The following is a 17,796-nucleotide window of genomic DNA, read 5'->3' on the forward strand; positions in this document are numbered from 1 at the left end:
CTAAAATATCAAAAATCAGTGAAACACGTACAAATTATTTTGAATGAGGAGCCTAAATACAAAGCATCAAGTTTCTAAGCTTAAGGGATTCGGAGATGTGGCCATGTTATTGAAATGCTTGTCAACCCTTTCCGCGTATCCGCCCTATTTCTTCCATTCTAAGTTGTGTCAAAATAATAATAATAATAATAATTAAAAACTGAAATACGAGCCTAATTATGTTAAATGATGAGTCGGAATTCCAAACTCCATGTTCCTAACCTTCAAATCTTTCGGGATATCGACATTTGATTATAATAATTGCAAACCCATCCCCTGTTTTTCATTTTCCCCTCTTAGCCTCCCATTTTTACTAAAATATCAAAAAACCCTTATTTTAAATGAGAAGTCCAAATAAAACTTCAAGCATCTAAGCCTAAGACATTCAGAGATATGGCCACTTTATTAAAGTACTTCCCATCCCTTATTCTCCCTTTCACGTAGAATTTCCAAATCCTTCGTGGTACCATACGTCACAAATCCCATTTACTGTCGAAATTTCAAGTTTTTAAAGTAATCGGCTTGGCTTTTGCGAGGATCAGTCAGTCGTCACTCAGACCTTTAAATTTTAGGTGCTGGATTACTTACGGCGTACCACATTTTAGAAGATATGCAGGTAAAATTCAAAACTATGCATGAAAAGACACATTTATAAAAAATAAATTTCTGCAGGCGATAGAATTAAATTCAAAGCAATATACATGTATTTGAGGTTTATAAGTGATGCGTTACAAGTGTAAAATAATTACAAATGCTTTATGATGGATAAAATACGTAAGTGCATATGAAAGCCAACTGTATAAGATACTATTTTCCACCGGCGCCGTATTCCTACCCATTGTACAGAAGCTGTATTTTATATTTACAAGAGAAGCACTACTAGTATGACCTTTGGTTGGTTTTTATTTTTGGCACTGTAGTTCTTCTCGAACTTCTTTTAAACCTCTATTTAAATTTCTTGAAATCTTATCTCTTCCATGTTTATATATATATGAACTTCTAAAATTTGTAAAAAAGATATATAGATAGGTATAACAAGCTATTTCCTGTTGAACTCAGATATCCATATGCATAATACAAGACAAGCATCGTATCTTCATGTAGTCTTCACGTTTAAAAGTGCATAAGAATAGTATATTTCCTATGGCAGTGAATATTCATATTCCTTTCACTTTAAAAAACAAAACATCCGGTTTCAATAAAGCAATCACGTACTAACTATTCGAACACTGCTTCTATTCTGTAGGAGAATATCAAATATAGAATACTTTCTTTTTTCGTGTGTACAGGAAGATCATATGGCTATACGTAATAATGATGCTACTGTATCTCTAACAAATATATATCAAAACTTATTGGCCATTACGTGATGCAACCTTTTTTCACTAGTGTAATTCAAATTGCGGACCTGATGTCGACATGAGCAGAGTTATATAAAAATGCATCATGTAATATATCGCAGAATATTACATTGCTACTTCTTCTGTATATAGGATAGGCCAGTGTTTCTTTCTTTAGATATCTTTATCTTTTGTTGTTCAGTATTACGTCAGAACATCAAGTTAACACTTCTCACTTTTGTTGATGAATGTCTTGGTTTAATATTTATCTTCACACGTATGCAGTTCATTCTTTTTTTAAGAAAAAGTAAACTTGCGATGTTTAAAGATGTTGATGATGAACATGTACAATAGATTTCAATCTCTTAATGAAGTCATTCGATTCATTTTTAATGTTAGACTTTCGATTTGAAAGTAATTAATTTTCTAAGAAACGATTACATTTTACTCTTGTGCACATCACATCTTTGCAAATACTATCTAATGTAACCCACTAACATTTTGAATCAGGTCCAGTTGGGACAAAATTTTCTAAAAGGGAGCATGGACATGCCAATTTTGGTTGCTAATCATGGGCCCATTTCCCCCAATTATTAGTAATTTTAAGCATTACCTTGTTAGCCATACTGGTTACTGTCTCCTTGGTATTATCACAATGGAAAGTTCGCTGACAGTATTCGTAACTGAGTGATGACTAATCACAATTTAGTTTTTTTAACGGTCATGATGGATCAATGGTTGAGTCCCAATGGTAGATTGGCAACAACCAGTCCCAACATGTAGGGAGAGGGGAGTAGAATTTAGGAGAAACCCAATTCAATCATATTTTAGTTCATTTGCAAGCTTACCATGAACATTTTAGGGGCGCTCGCTATCCCTGTGGATACCCACACAGCAATGAAATATTTTCAAAACGTTTCTAAAACGTGCCATCATTTTCCTTCAGAAAATGTATCCTACTTCCCTTAAGGAAATATATTCCATATGTTGTTGAAAACATTTTCCACATAATACTGAAAACATTCTCCGAATATGCTCAAAAACGTTGTAGAAATATTTTATACGCCGTTAGAGAAGATTTCCAAAAAATGTTTCCTGTACGATTTCCAAACATTACTGAAAATGTATTTGGAACGTTTTATACAATGTTAACGGAATGGTTTTTAAAATGTTTCTCATGGAATATTTTAAAATTATTTACTGGTAACACAGACAATATTTTCCTACATATGCCAAAATATATTTAGTGAATATTTTTTCTACATCTCAGAAAATATTTAGAGAATAGTTTCTGTGCATGACAAAATATTTAGGGAATATTTTCTGTACATGACAAAATATTTACAGAATATTTTCTGTACATGATAAAACCCGAAGCCCATAGGCCAACCCGGTTACTATTACAGATATGGAAACAAGGTAAGATATAGAAGGAAATTTTTAAAATGCAGCAAGTTTTGTATTTATATTAGTATACCGCCCAATAATAACGAGAAGTACAACGCTGCCACTGTTGGATAACACTGAATGAAAGAAAGTGTGGTTTGAAATTATTTGGACCAAAGGGAACGGAAAGACACAATGCAAAATATAGTGCAAGACCCAATTTCGCGTCCTTCGTATCTGCTCTTCCTCCCCCACCCCCCCACACACACACCGTGGTTGCTACTCCACTGTCGTAGATATTGCATTTGAATGTTTATTCTTCACTGTGTCTCCTTTGAATTCTTCTCGGTGTAGCTAATTTTAAACTACACATTATTTCATTCGTGTAGCCCAACATGATGTATGGTAACGCATTTTCTTTATTGAGCGGTACACTAGTGTGTCCTTACATATCTTACCTTGTTTTCATATCTGCAATAGTAACCGAGTTGGCCTATGGGCTCCAGCCTTTTGCGTCATTGTGTATATATAATGGCTTGTTGCTGGGAACAAATAGTGGGTCGAAAACAAGGCGGCTAAACTGTGACATAGCAGCTGGAAGAAAACATAACATAATATTCTTCTGTCCAATTTTACCTGCTTAGACGCCTTTGCCTCACTCTGTCTTCATGACGAAAAACCATTGCGGCCCACAGACTCAGACTAAAAAAATATATAAATAAATAAAAATAAAATAAAAATTAATAAGAATAATAATAATAATAAAGAGTGTAAATTGTAACTACAATAATGTTAGCTTGCTCTCATAATTTTAAGCATTATTTTTTACTAAAAATCTTATTTATACAAATGGTTTCTGGGTGTTCCACTGGTGCTACTGGTATGGGGCCACGCCGTGCATATATGTTGGGCTGTCTTATGTGACTTACGAGATTCAAACTGGATATTAGTGTGTTCACAACCGTCGCCTGCCAGTTTTGAAAGCGGCTGTATTGGATCCATTAAAAAAAACGAAAAGGATTGAGGTTTAGACATCCAATTCAAGAAACAATTGTTGGCAATCCTTTTCCTATCTTAAAAATAATAAATTCTATATAGCCGCTTTGAAAACTGGCACGCGATGATTGTGAAGACTAATTTGCAGTCTGAACCTCGCAATATGACATAAGACACCCCAACATACATACACGGCGTGGCCATACCAGTAGTAGCAGTGGAACACCCAGAAACATTCTGTGCATAAATAAGATTTTGAGGAGGAAAAAAAAAACAAAAAACATGAGAGCAAGCTAACATTATGTAGTTATAATTTACACTGTCCACTATAATAAATATACATATGTATCAGTTTATATCGGTTAGCAGTTTAATAAAAATATAAATGTACACTATTCTGGCTTTATTTATTTAAATTCTCTTCAGCAGAATCTTCATGCTGCTCGTATTATTTGTTTCTATACATTAAGAACAATCTTCTGAAATATCAGAAATTCACATTTTAACTTCTAAACACTTGTTCTAGGAAATTATGTCACTGACACGCTAATTCAATAAAAATCAACAACAAGAATATTTATGTGTGTTGCTAAAAATATGTTCCACAAATCTACGGCGCATGGGGAATAGATCTTTTCCCGAAATGTCACTTTCTTGCTACTTTCAAGAAATATCATATTGCTGAATAACCAGAAATACTCATTTGCTTCTGTATAATCTCACTTTTGATTACCACAACTAACTCTAATTTCGACGCTGGGAATTGTCACTTCAAGTTCTGTGGAACTGCAGCTGAATTCTTAACTGATCTTCTTGTCCGTCTCTGTATGGCATGTTGAAGCCAAATCCCAATAATCCACGCGATCTCATCGTTAGTTACGTTTCTCTCGTGTTGCAGTTTCTGAAAATAAAAATAATAGCCAGTGTTTAATAACATAATAACAGCAGGGAATGATTAGAGATCATTATTACATCTTAAACTTACAAAAATATTTAAAATGTTTGTGTAGGACCTACAGCAGGTTGTGAAGACAATAATGTGTTACAAAAGTAACATCCTGAAGAAAGTGTAAAGGGCAAGGAAGACAAGAGCTAAAGCTGAAAGTGACATACCTCAGACTGTAGCTTAATTACGGACGTTGTAACATGTTGAAGTTGTCGCACTTTTATTTTTAAAAAGTATAGCATCTTATAAATATTAAACCTAATATTAAAAATAATAATAATTTGAAAACATGTGGCAGCATTTGAGTTGATGAACTAGCGTCTCATTCCGAAGGCTCCGATCTCAAATCTGGGCCCGATCATTCTTTTTCCCTCAGTCGCACAAGATGAATGCCGAGATGGTTACTAAGGCTTTGATGACCACTAACTTGCTCGATTTCTTTGCCACGGAGCAGGCCATACATATGACTTTGCCTTATACAAATAATTTTGATAATGTAGGAATTAATCATGAAATGCTCAAGAAAACCCCCAACATGACAGAAGAATTCAGTAAAAGGATGAAATATATTTTATACATATTCAGTTCTCTCTTCCACGGGCACTTAAATGTAACGTGTCTTTTGAGGACAGGAAAATTGCACATTTTGCTAAAATAAGGATTTCCAAAGCCTATTAAATGTTATAACAGCGGTTGCAGTATATGCTTTTGGGAAATAAAGTTTACAGGAAGATGGTTCTGAGAAGGATTCATGGCACAATAGTAAGTATTTAAAGCGAAGAAAATAAAAAGGACACCATAATGTTTTTCTTTTTTCTTTCTTTTTTTCTACAATATTTTAAACATAGTGTATCCCTCTTCAAAAGACAACTTTTATATTTTTTTCCACTCTGAAAATGAGATTAAAGAACAGTAGGGAGAGTTTCTTACCTATTATTGTGTTAGTGGTTAACGAGGAAAGCTCTTTCCAATTGCACCGTGCCAACTAAATTGCTCAGCTATTGCACTTGTCTTTTTCATGATGTTTCTTGTGATGGCTTCTAAGCTGTGACCTCCCAGTTTTTCATTTCTTAGACCTGTAATGAAATACACATTAAGCACTCAAGTAATAGTAATGGAAATTTAGAGCATACAACTGATGCTCTTAAACAAGTTACATTGATTTTAGACGACAGTTTCACCGAGTCAGTTGCAATTGGGGCATCCTCAAAAATTAATATTTGCACTGACGTTTTATTTTTCCAATAAAAGAAGAGTTACATACTAATTTTCAAGCAGTTGTACAGGGTTGGCAAAAACCATGGTTTTTATTGAAAAAAAACAGTTTTTTTGTTTAAATAATTTACTCTTTGTATTTATATTAGTTTTGGACAGAAATTAATTTGTTTCGTCTTGGTGTTATATGCAACAACCAGGTTATGCTGAAAGGGAATCCAAACCGCTTCTCGGCTTACATCCAAGAGAAATTGTCCATTTCGACACGAAACCGGGACTAATTGGTCACAAGTGAGATTGTCGACTCACTCACGAAGGACTCCTGATAAAAATACGTTATAGTGATCTTTACATAGGCCTAGTTGTTAATATAATTGTCAAAAGTCATTTCAGAAGGACAAAAAGATTAGTTACAGAAGTAAAAACATTATACAGAATTACATATAAATCAGGAAACTCCCGCCTTAGCCATTGGGAAACTCCTATTATTAGTTTAAATGTATTTGTATGTAAAATTTTAAGGTCAACGTATCATATTAAATGACAAATTTATTATGTAGATAACATTCAACAAAATTAAAACAAAGTCGAATCCAAGCTGATGTAGGAAGTTACGTAGGCAGTTGATACATTTTGCCAATTTCTATCAATATATTTAAGCAATTTTGGCTTCTTTATAAAACAACAGGCATTCAGGCAAGTAGAAATATACAATTTGGTTTCGTTTCGTATGTTTAGGCTTAACATCCTTATGAAATACCAAAAGTTATCACGGAGAAGACTTTCGCTTAAAGGGACACCGAATCGCTACTTGGTTTTTTATTTATTTATTTATTTAGCCTGTTTTGACTTACAATATGGAGAGTATCTCCTATAAGATCTACAGTTGTCATGCATATAAATCAAATTGTAATTACAGCTTATTACACCATTTGAAGTACAAAATTATAATAAACATCGCATGTTAAATTTGTTAAATAATTACATCATATTCATACATCGTTATCATTTGCAAATTCCTGAACTGAATAATATGCTTTAGAAAGTAACAGAGTACGAATTTTGTTTTGAGTATTAAAATTTACCTCTTTATAATGTGATGGTAACGTATTATAAAGTCTCGTACAATTTAAATAAACATTTTTTTTGGTACTTGGAGTAATTTTGTTGTACTACGTAAATGTCGTTTAATTGCCGCGTGTTGTATGCATGAATATCTCTTGTTTGTATAAACATCTGTTTGTTTTGTTTCACGAAGTGTATACATTTATATATGTATAGGCTTGGAAGGGTTAAATTTTTTTGTGATCTAAATATTTGTTTACATGATGTTCTTTTATTTAGTCTGAATATTATTCGTAGTATTTTCTTTTGTATCCGAAATGTTTCCTGACTGCATGCGGCTGACCCCCAAAAGATAATTCCAAAACTGAGGAGTGATTGGACTTTTGCATAGTATATCGATAATAAGCTATTTCGTGAAACTGTATCTCGTAACCTAAAGAACGCAAAACATAAAGTAGTCAATTTTTTATTTAATGTTTTAACATGGGTTTGCCAAGACAAATCATCATCGATGTAAACACCAAGTAATTTTGTTGCATTAGAATACTCAATTTGTTTTCCATTAATGTTTAGCGAAGGGAAGGATGGATTATTTCCTGGAAAACGAAAGTTAATTGCGACTGTTTTATCTGCATTTAGGAGAAGGTTATTTGCATTCAACCAAGTAACTATTTTGCTTATAACCTTTTCTGTCTTGACCAATACTAAATTTGGGTCTTGTTCAGTAATAACTATATTTATATCATCAGCATATAACATGCATTTTGTGGGGTGTAAAGTTTTTATCAGATCATTTATGTAAATTATGAATAGAGCAGGGCCTAAAATAGAGCCCTGAGGGACACCTCTGGTAATTTTTGTTTGCTTTGAGAAGAAAGTGCAGGATCGATTTGATTCAACTTTCGTAATTTGAGCAGTTTGGCATCTATTTGTTAGGTAGGATGAAAACCACTGGTTTGCTACGCCACGTATGCCATATTGAGACAATTTATTTAGCATAATATTGTGATCAATTTTGTCAGATGCCTTTGACAGATCGATGAATAAACCTATAACATAATTCTTATTATCGAGTGATTTCAGGACATCTGTAAGAAAATCAAATAAAGCGGTATCAATACTTTTATTCTTCTGAAATCCGTGCTGAAAAGTCGAGATAATATTATGATTTATTAAAAATTTCCTAAGACGTTTTGCCATGACTGACTCAAATAGTTTTGAAAATATCGCTAGCACTGAAATAGGTCGATAATTTGTCATGACATTCTCATCACCCTTTTTAAAAGTTGGAAAAACCTTAGCATTTTTAAGTAGTGTCGGAAATATACCGTCTTCTAACGAGAAATTTATAAGGTAACAAAGTTGATATGTGATATGTTTCGCACATTTTTTAATTACAATGGAAGGAACTTCATCCATACCTGAAGAACTGCTGTTTGATAAAGATTTAATTATTCCTATTAACTCATCTACAGAAACTGGATATAAGAACATAGACTTTGCGTTTATTTCTCCTTGATTTGGGAGTTTCTGCATTATTTTTGAGTGATCAGTATTTTTCGTTTGATCAGCTGAAATCACAAAATGATCGTTAAATATATCTGCAATTTGCTGTGGATTGTTTATAACTTTACCACTTAGCTTAAGATATTCTACACTCTTAGGCCTGCTTGTGCCAAGAGTTTTATTGATTATTTGCCACATTGCTTTAGTCTTATTTCGGGCACTTGAAAGATGGGTTGTGGTTCGACCGAGAATTGAACACGGGACCCCTTGATTAAAAGATGAACAGTAGATAAACATAATGCATATGGTGTGATATGTGGAGACCACACAATGAAATTCACACGATTTAAAGCATTTTTCGTTCTTTTTTCTTTTTTGGCTTAAACCTGTTTTTTTTTTTTTTAAACAGCTGTTTAAACCAGCCAACCCTGCCGTTGTAAATTAGAAATTGATGAAAGCAACCTATATATAAAAAAAATATTACGAAATCTACAGGAAGACGAGTTTAACAGTTTCAGAATATACACGGTGGTCATAAAGTCAATACTTATTTTTAATCTAGATTATCCTAGAAATTGGCATCAGCTTAGCTAGCGTGTGATACTGTTAACATTTTAGAAGTTGTGGAAAATGCGGGTGCATACGTTGAAATGTAACTTAATAACCAAATGGTGGACTCTAATAATGTATTCGATGAAAATAAAACTGTGAAAAGTTGCTTAGTTTTAAAAATATTCATTGTTACAAATAAGAACTGATTTACACCCACGCTGTATTCAGGGAGTAGTAATGCAGAAAACAAACTATTCGCGAACATGGATGAGAGATACTTTCTAGCATGCATTGTTTAACAAGTCACGTATTTCCAAATTACTTCCAAAGCAAAGCCTACACGAAGTTGTTCTATGAGAATTCATAAATATCAAATTCTGCGGAGAATTGTAGGTACTATAACGTCAACAACCTATATTAATACACTAGTTTAGCATTGTTCACAGATTGAAAATATTATGTATAACTCAAGAAGCAGGTATTGTACATGGAAATTAAGATGAAATGAAACATTTAGTTTAACGTCCCACGTTTATGCAGGGTGAGGGTGAGATGCTGATGATGAGAAATGAATGAAATAGTGGAATAAAGTAAGTGGGAGGAAACGGGACAGCCCCGAGAAAAAACACGCACACGGTTTGTCTACCACAAAGCCCGCTTGGCGTTAGCTGGGATCGAACCAAGGACCCCATGCAGCAGAGATGAACTACGTTCTTTCTAAACGTTTCAACTAGTTCTAAACGTACTCGCTTCACTGTCAGACGAACAATTGAGCCTCTTTCACTCTAATATACGGAATTTTCAAAAACTCTCGGACACGTGTCTACTAACTTTTACCACCCATCTCCCTTAGGCTTATAGACATAATCGTGGGACGTTAAACTGGAAGATTTCATTTTCATTTCATTTCATATTTTTTACCACCTCCATCGCCGTCAGCACCCTTCTTCTTCCCTTCTAGGACATATATTTAAATAAGAAAGCTTAATTACTTATCTAATTATTTTAAATTAGAAGTTCATGTTTCTAACCTTCAAACCAAAACTTTTTTCCATTGCCCCTCTTTTCTTAAGATTTTTACTAAAATATCAAAAATCAGTGAAACACGTACAAATTATTTTGAATGAGGAGCCTAAATACAAAGCATCAAGTTTCTAAGCTTAAGGGATTCGGAGATGTGGCCATCTTATTAAAATGCTTGTCAACCCTTTCCGCGTATCCGCCCTATTTCTTCCATTCTAAGTTGTGTCAAAATAATAATAATAATAATTATTAAAAACTGAAATACGCGCCTAATTATGTTAAATGATGAGTCGGAATTCCAAACTCCATGTTCCTAACCTTCAAATCTTTCGGGATATCGACATTTGATTATAATAATTGCAAACCCATTCCCTGTTCTTCATTTTCCCCTCTTAGCCTCCCATTTTTACTAAAATATCAAAAAACCCTTATTTTAAATGAGAAGTCCAAATAAAACTTCAAGCATCTAAGCCTAAGACATTCAGAGATATGGCCACTTTATTAAAGTACTTCCCATCCCTTATTCTCCCTTTCACGTAGAATTTCCAAATCCTTCGTGGTACCATACGTCACAAATCCCATGTACTGTCGAAATTTCAAGTTTTTAAAGTAATCGGCTTGGCTTTTGCGAGGATCAGTCAGTTGTCACTCAGACCTTTAAATTTTAGGTGCTGGATTACTTTCGGCGTACCACATTTTAGAAGATATGCAGGTAAAATTCAAAACTATGCATGAAAAGACACATTTATAAAAAATAAATTTCTGCAGGCGATAGAATTAAATTCAAAGCAATATACATGTATTTGAGGTTTATAAGTGATGCGTTACAAGTGTAAAATAATTGCAAATGCTTTATGATGGATAAAATACGTAAGTGCATATGAAAGCCAACTGTATAAGATACTATTTTCCACCGGCGCCGTATTCCTACCCATTGTACAGAAGCTGTATTTTATATTTACAAGAGAAGCACTACTAGTATGACTTTTAGTTGGTTTTTATTCTTGGCACTGTGGTTCTTTTCGAACTTCTTTTAAACCTCTATTTAAATTTCTTAAAATCTTATCTCTTCCATGTTTATATATATATATATATATATATATATATATATATATATATATATATATATATATATATATATATATATGAACTTCTTAAATTTTGTAAAAAGATATATAGATAGGTATAACAAGCAATTTCCGGTTGAACTCAGATATTCGTATGCATAATACAAGACAAGCGTCGGATCTTCATGTAGTCCTCACGTTTAAAAGTGCATAAGAATAGTACATTTCCTATGGCAGTGAATATTTATATTCCTTTCACTTTAAAAAACAAAACATCCGGTTTCAATAAAGCAATCACGTACTAACTATTCGAGCACTGCTTCTATTCTGTAGGAGAATATCTCGCAAATCCATAATCACTTATATTAAAAATGTCTGTAGTAAATATGGTTTAAAGTGTATATATATTTTTGCATATGTATAATGTAAGGTTCTATTAACAGTTATATTGTTATATATCGTTGTATGTAAATTAGAATAATGAAACATTGTACCTCTTTTACTTAAATTGACGCTATTTTACTATTGGATGTAGATTTAAATGTATAAATATGTACACATACAATGTTCTTGTGACGTGTCCAACTCATACGTTCACGTTGTGAACAATTTGTATGAAAACGTGTGAAAATAAATACAATACAATCAGTGTTTGAAAAACCCGGACATTTTTGAAAAAGCCCAACACACCTGAACCCATATGGGTTTTTTCGGGTTTGTTTTTTCTTCGGGTTTAATTGAGGTTTTTTAAAAAATATTCCAATGCCTTTAGGATAAAAGTGTTAAAATGTGATTTATATTTCAAGATTATTATTGTCACAACTTGCAACAACTTTATATTCACTGCTGTTTTGAAAAATGACTGTCATTTTGAAATTTTACGTTGGATCGCCGACAAAATATATACAGTTAATTTAGAGTGTCTTGTGCTTCTACTCTGAAAATTTCAACTTGAAAAACTGAAAATTGCGGCGTGGATACCCGCTATTTTGAAATTTTAGGTTGGTATGCCGCCAAAATCTGAACATGAGAGATTTAGTTTGTCTCGTACTTGTACCCTGAAAATTTAAACTTAAAAGACGGAAAGTGGTACCCTGTTGTACGTGTGGTACAGGCAGACGAACGAACAAATATAGAACGAATCAGCCTAATACCCTCACTGACATTCGCCAAATATATTAATTTAATTTAAACAAATCAATCTATAACTCATGTTTTATAAAATAAAAGTTTCAGAATGTCTTAAATAAAATTAAATATTTTCTAGCGTAACCACACAATGAAGTTCACACGATTTAAAGCATTTTCGTTCTTTTTTTCTTTTTTGGCTTAAACCTGTTTTTTTTAAACAGCTGTTTAAACCAGCCAATCCTGCCGTTGTAAATTAGAAATTGATGAAAGCAACGTATATATAAAAAAATATTACGAAATCTACAGGAAGACGAGGAATAATTTAACAGTTTCAGAATATACACGGTGGTCATAACACGATGGACGAACGAACAAATTTAGAACGAATCAGCCTAATACCCTCACTGACATTCGCCAAATATATTAATTGAAAACAAATATATTAATTTAATTTAAACAAATCAATCTATAACTCATGTTTTATAAAATAAAAGTTTCAAAATGTCTTAAATAAAATTAAATATTTTCTAGCGTAACCACAAAATGAAGTTCACATAACAATATAAAATAAATGGTTCTATTGTTGAAGTTCACTGCCGAAAACCTGAACAAGCGGTAGTTGGCCAGTACTCCAAATTATATGCCAGTAGCAAGGCTAACTCTATAAAAATTGTTGCGTGAGTACCGCAGGATTCTGAAACGTGTAGTTTTGGAGAGTGCACATCTCAGTTTTTAAGTGAAGTCTCGACACGACTACGGTAGGTCCCATAGTTTTGGCGCTATAGACCTTTAAAGTTCATCTTTTTATATTTTCGGCAGCCTACAAGTCCGAAAGGAAGCAATTGTGCACCCAGGTTGGTCTATACTTTTTGTCTTATCTTGGTGTCAGGAATCATCTCACAAACGTTGTCGGTGTTGTTTTGAAACACGCTGTATAATTCAATTTCATAAAGTAAATGTTTCAATGTCTTAAATGAAAATAATATCTTACAGCGTAAAATAAACAGATTTATTAGGGACGCGGTGGCTCAGTGATAGAGCGTTCACCTCCGGTGCTTGGGGTCCCTGGTTCGATTCCTTGGTGGATAAACACCGTGCTCGTGAGTTTTCTCGGGTTCTTCCGTTTCCTCCCACTTGGTTCATTCCACCATTTTATTCATTTCTCATAATCACGGTCTCCTTTAGCCCAACAGGCATAACCGTGGGACGTAAAACTGAAAGAGTTCATTTCATTTTTCTCAAATAGTTTTATTGTTGAAGTACCGGTATTCAGTTTCGATGCTTTGTGCGTTTAATTGCGGGAATTTCCCGAGCACTTCTTTCGCGACGAAGGTTTATTATTATTTTCCGAAAATGCAAGCTTTCTTTACTGTACATCGAAACTTCCACTAGTACAAAGTTTGAATTCAGCACTTGAAATAGTAAGCGTTACGCACTCTTCGAAACTCCGAGCACTAAGATTCTTAAATTTGACACGATTTTTTACGCTATTGCTGCTGTTGATTCTACAGAAAGCTTATTTGAAAAGTAGCAACAAATAAATAAACTAAGCCGTTGTTGGAAAACCAAACTCTACTGAAGAATACCAGTGTTACCATCAAAGATAATAAAAAATAATACTAATAGTTTTATCAATACACTACATATTTACTAGTACTACCAGCACCTATGGCACTAAACCCATCAGATGTATGAAGGATAATGTCCTTCGGCGTCGCTAAGTAAGCGAGCACACTATTCACGGCAAGTATTTTCTAAAATATAAAATTGCATATTTTACTTCAAATAGGATATAAGCACATTCCATAAATGAATTTGTTCTATAATTATCTCAATCTAAGGTACGGCTTTTTTAAATGCATTCAGTGCATTCAGAACTTTATAAAGGCCTTACTTTGGATGTTGTAAAAAGCACCTAATGTGCCCAAGGAAAGTCCAAAATCTGATAATAATCACTTCCAACGTGATCACGTTAATTGCACCAATAATATACTAACGAAAATCTCAAAAACCCAGGTGGGTCCAACCTGAAAAAAACCCGGTGTTTTTTTTGGGCTGGGCCCACTTGGGCAAACTCTGAATACAATACAATACAAGAATAATTGTAATTTTTCGGCAAATCTAGTCTGATGGCCCCCTTGAATTTTATATATGCTAGGTGAAATATTTACATTCGCCTGCCGCAAATCACTTAAGAGACAATAACAAAATTAGCGAAACAATTATAATTTTTCAACAAATATTTCGAGCGGCACGCCAATAGTAAACCTACACGCAGAATTAGGCAATACTCGAGCAGGCTGTTTTACCAAATTTTGACGCATTTCTTGCATCTTCCGGTTTCTTTTTGCAGAGCATGCACTAAATGAAAAATTCTTAAATTTAACGTCCCGCCGCTTAGGCTAAAGAAGACGGTGATAATGAGAAATGAGTGAAATGAAGAAAGTGGGGGGAAACGGGAGAGCCCCGAGAAAACCCACGAGCACGTTTGTTCAACACAAAGTAGACACTGCGCGAGCTGGCATCGAACCAGGGACTCCAAGCACCGGAGGTGAACGCTCTACCAATAAGCAACCGTGCTCCCCTATGCACTAAATGAGGAGCTCTAAAAGAAAAAGCGAAACAACTTGTGCTAGGTGGCCAGTAAAAAGTAAGAACGCTATTTAACCGAGTCAGGGCAGAAGCACAACAGGGGGCCCGAGCGACAGCGCTGGAAGCAGGCACATGAGCGAGAAGGGGGTTGGGGGTACGCATAAAAGGATGGTCATTTACAATATTTGTAATTATTCTTATCTTCAAAAACACTTAATTTCTATCCTTTAAAAAAAACCTTTCACAGCTAATACACGTGTGTTACACCCCCTTTTTTTCTCACCTTTACGACTGAAAATAGTGTATGTAGGGCTATTGCCTCTTTTCTGAATTTTTCATCGTGAATACATCTTTTCCACTCTTTGCGCAGTTGATTTTACGCGCTTCACTATACCATGACTCTGCAGAAACTTTATAATCCTTCTCTCTTTATTACACAATTCTTTATCTCTTCAAAAAAATCACATTACTTTTATAAAGATTGGTGATTATACCAAGATTGGTGGTATTACTTTTATAAAGAAGGTTGACGTATGAACCGGACCGTATGAACCGGAAATACGAACTGACGTATGAACCGGAAATTCCCGCCGCTTACTCCTACCCTATTTGCATTCAAAATCCATTTCAATAAGCTGTGCAATGACAGAAATAACTTACATTCACACTCTTATTCCTTCACGAAAAATACTTCACGTTTTACATATAAATTTTGTTCTCGGTGTAAGCGTCTGCTCGAATGATCCCCACAATTATTATAACCCAGTGGTGTATTTAAGGGGGGTTTCCGGGTTTAAGCCCATTGAAATTGTATTAAAGTAAATAAATTATCTTGCAGAATGTTTTCATCTCCAGGAACAGTTAGCCAAGCGCCTGTCCCCTAAAAAAATCGTAAATACGTCATTAAAATGGTAATATACGCGCCATTATCCGGTGATCAAAATAGAAGAGTACGTGCCTGCTCCCTTCGGAAGCACCCCCTTGGGCCCCCGCCTTCACCCTCCATGACTCGGTTAGATGGTATTCGTGCTTTTTAGTAGCCCGCTAACACAGATTGATTTCTATTTTTTGTACTGTACTTCTTATCCACACATCAGGACTCAGTATAAATACGCAAATCGTAAAAGAATTGTAACTTTTCGACAATTAATTCTGACGGTCCCCTTGAATTTTATGTATGCCAAGTGAAAAATTTATACTTCGCTTGGCGAAAATCATTGAATACACAACAAGAAAGAAAGTGGTGAAAGAATTATATCTCACTAAGTATTTCGAGCAGTGTTTCTTCCAGACCTATTTCTGGGAGGGCAGTGCCCCCCGGAGCATCCAAAACAATACGTTTATAATAATAACTAGAATAGTATTAGCAATGCCGCGGGAACATTACTTCTGAAAGAAAAACAGATTTCGAGCGGTACGCCAGAAGTATAACTACACGCAGAATTATTATAACCTGTGATTAAAATGGTAATATACGCCTGGTAACTCTTTACTTTGGGAAAGGCAGTAATATTATAAAGTACAAATCACCGAGCGAGCGTTAGCGAGTGAAGGCGGGATAGAGCCCCGCATGGCACGTTGTTTTCTGTCTTTCCTTCTTGAGAACTGTAACTAACTGCAGGAACAGGTTCAGATGAATTGTTTATTGCCACTTCCTTGCCTAAAGTAAAGTCTTGCCCACAACTTTTCCCTTTGGAAAGCATCCACTCGCTCCTGCTGTCCTCCACCTTTGCCCTGCTCTGATTCAGATAGTATTGTTGCGGGAAGGTTCTAGAACACAGGTCCCCATATAGGTTAATAGATTTTTCTCTGTACCAAAATAAAATATTTAATTCACATAGTATTGCCGAGCGAGCGTTAGCAAGTGAAAGCGGATTAGAGCCCCGCAGGGCACGTTGATTTCTGTCTATATTACAGATAAAATGGAAGAGAGACCTGTGTTCTAGAGCACTGCCTATTGATGCTTTTTAGTGGCCACGTAGTACAGGCTGATTTGTATTTTTTTTACTGTAGTTTTTATGTGATACATCCGGCCCCGTATATATATATACGCAAATCATAAAATAATAACTGTAATTTTTCGACAATTACATCTGACGCTCCCTTTGAATTTCATCTATGCCATGTGACGTATTTCAAATCGCCTATCGAAAATCACTTAGGAGACAATAAAAAGAAAATTATTAAAATAATTCATTTTTCAGCAATTATTTCGAATGGTGAGCCAAAAGAAACCTGCACGGTATTTTATGTATAAACATAAAAAATGGGAATCTAGCCTCCCACATGAATTTACTAATTTGTAAACAAATTTGTCATAACTTTTACAGACAATAAAGCTAAATTATTTTATGTAATCGTTCTACTTACCGACTTTTCTTGTAAGCTCTTGCGTTGTCACAACTTCTTCTTCTTCTTGTTGCTTTCTTGCCCAGGCTTTTACCTTTGGACAGTTTATAAACTGATGATTTTTACGATATTGATGCACTTTATACGGTCCACTAAGATAAACTGATGGTGTAAATATGTTCACAACTTCACAGGGACAGATCAACATTCAAATTCAACATATCGCGGAAGAAATGCTGGTACTTTTGAGAAACAAATGACGGTTGATGTAGCGATGCTATTTTGCGATCGCAAATAAATGCCTGTGCGATGCCACCAGGATATTATAAATTTCAAATTTTTAACAAATATATTTATTTGATGCTGCTATAATTAGTATAATGATTGGTAATAATGCTACTACGATACTCTTGTGAGAGAATTTATTCAGCATTCGATAAAATATTCTGGAAATAATTCTAAAATATTGCATGAAAATATTTCATTTAAGTTACAGGACAAGGTAACAAAAACATTTCCATACAAAGTTAATAGGCGTTTTAAAAATATTTCTGAAAAACATTTCTCATATTACGAACGAATTTATTTT

At 34.3% G+C, this 17,796-nt stretch overlaps 1 protein-coding gene across 1 annotated transcript; it reads right to left on the reverse strand.

Moving 5' to 3' along the window:
• Positions 1 to 5,655: 5,655 nt before the first annotated feature.
• LOC145682849 (uncharacterized) lies at positions 5,656 to 17,415 on the reverse strand. Its single transcript, XM_081754214.1, has 2 exons — positions 17,229 to 17,415; positions 5,656 to 5,783 (listed from the first exon to the last, which is right to left on the reverse strand). The coding sequence occupies exons 1-2, from the start codon at positions 17,413 to 17,415 to the stop codon at positions 5,656 to 5,658; spliced, it is 315 nt and encodes a 104-aa protein (XP_081610340.1).
• Between the last annotated feature and the right edge of the window lie 381 nt (positions 17,416 to 17,796).

This window comes from Thermobia domestica, chromosome 4, assembly GCF_964235325.1.
Source record: "Thermobia domestica chromosome 4, izTheDome1.hap1.1, whole genome shotgun sequence".
Taxonomy (NCBI): domain Eukaryota; kingdom Metazoa; phylum Arthropoda; class Insecta; order Zygentoma; family Lepismatidae; genus Thermobia; species Thermobia domestica.

Coding starts and splice junctions, on each gene's coding strand:
- LOC145682849 (XM_081754214.1), bottom strand. CDS start 17,415: ATGTTGATCTGTCCCTGTGAAGTTGTGAACATATTTACACCATCAGTT. Junction 5,784..17,228: donor AGAGCTTACAAGAAAAGTCG/GTAAGTAGAACG, acceptor ATTTCATTACAG/GTCTAAGAAATGAAAAACTG.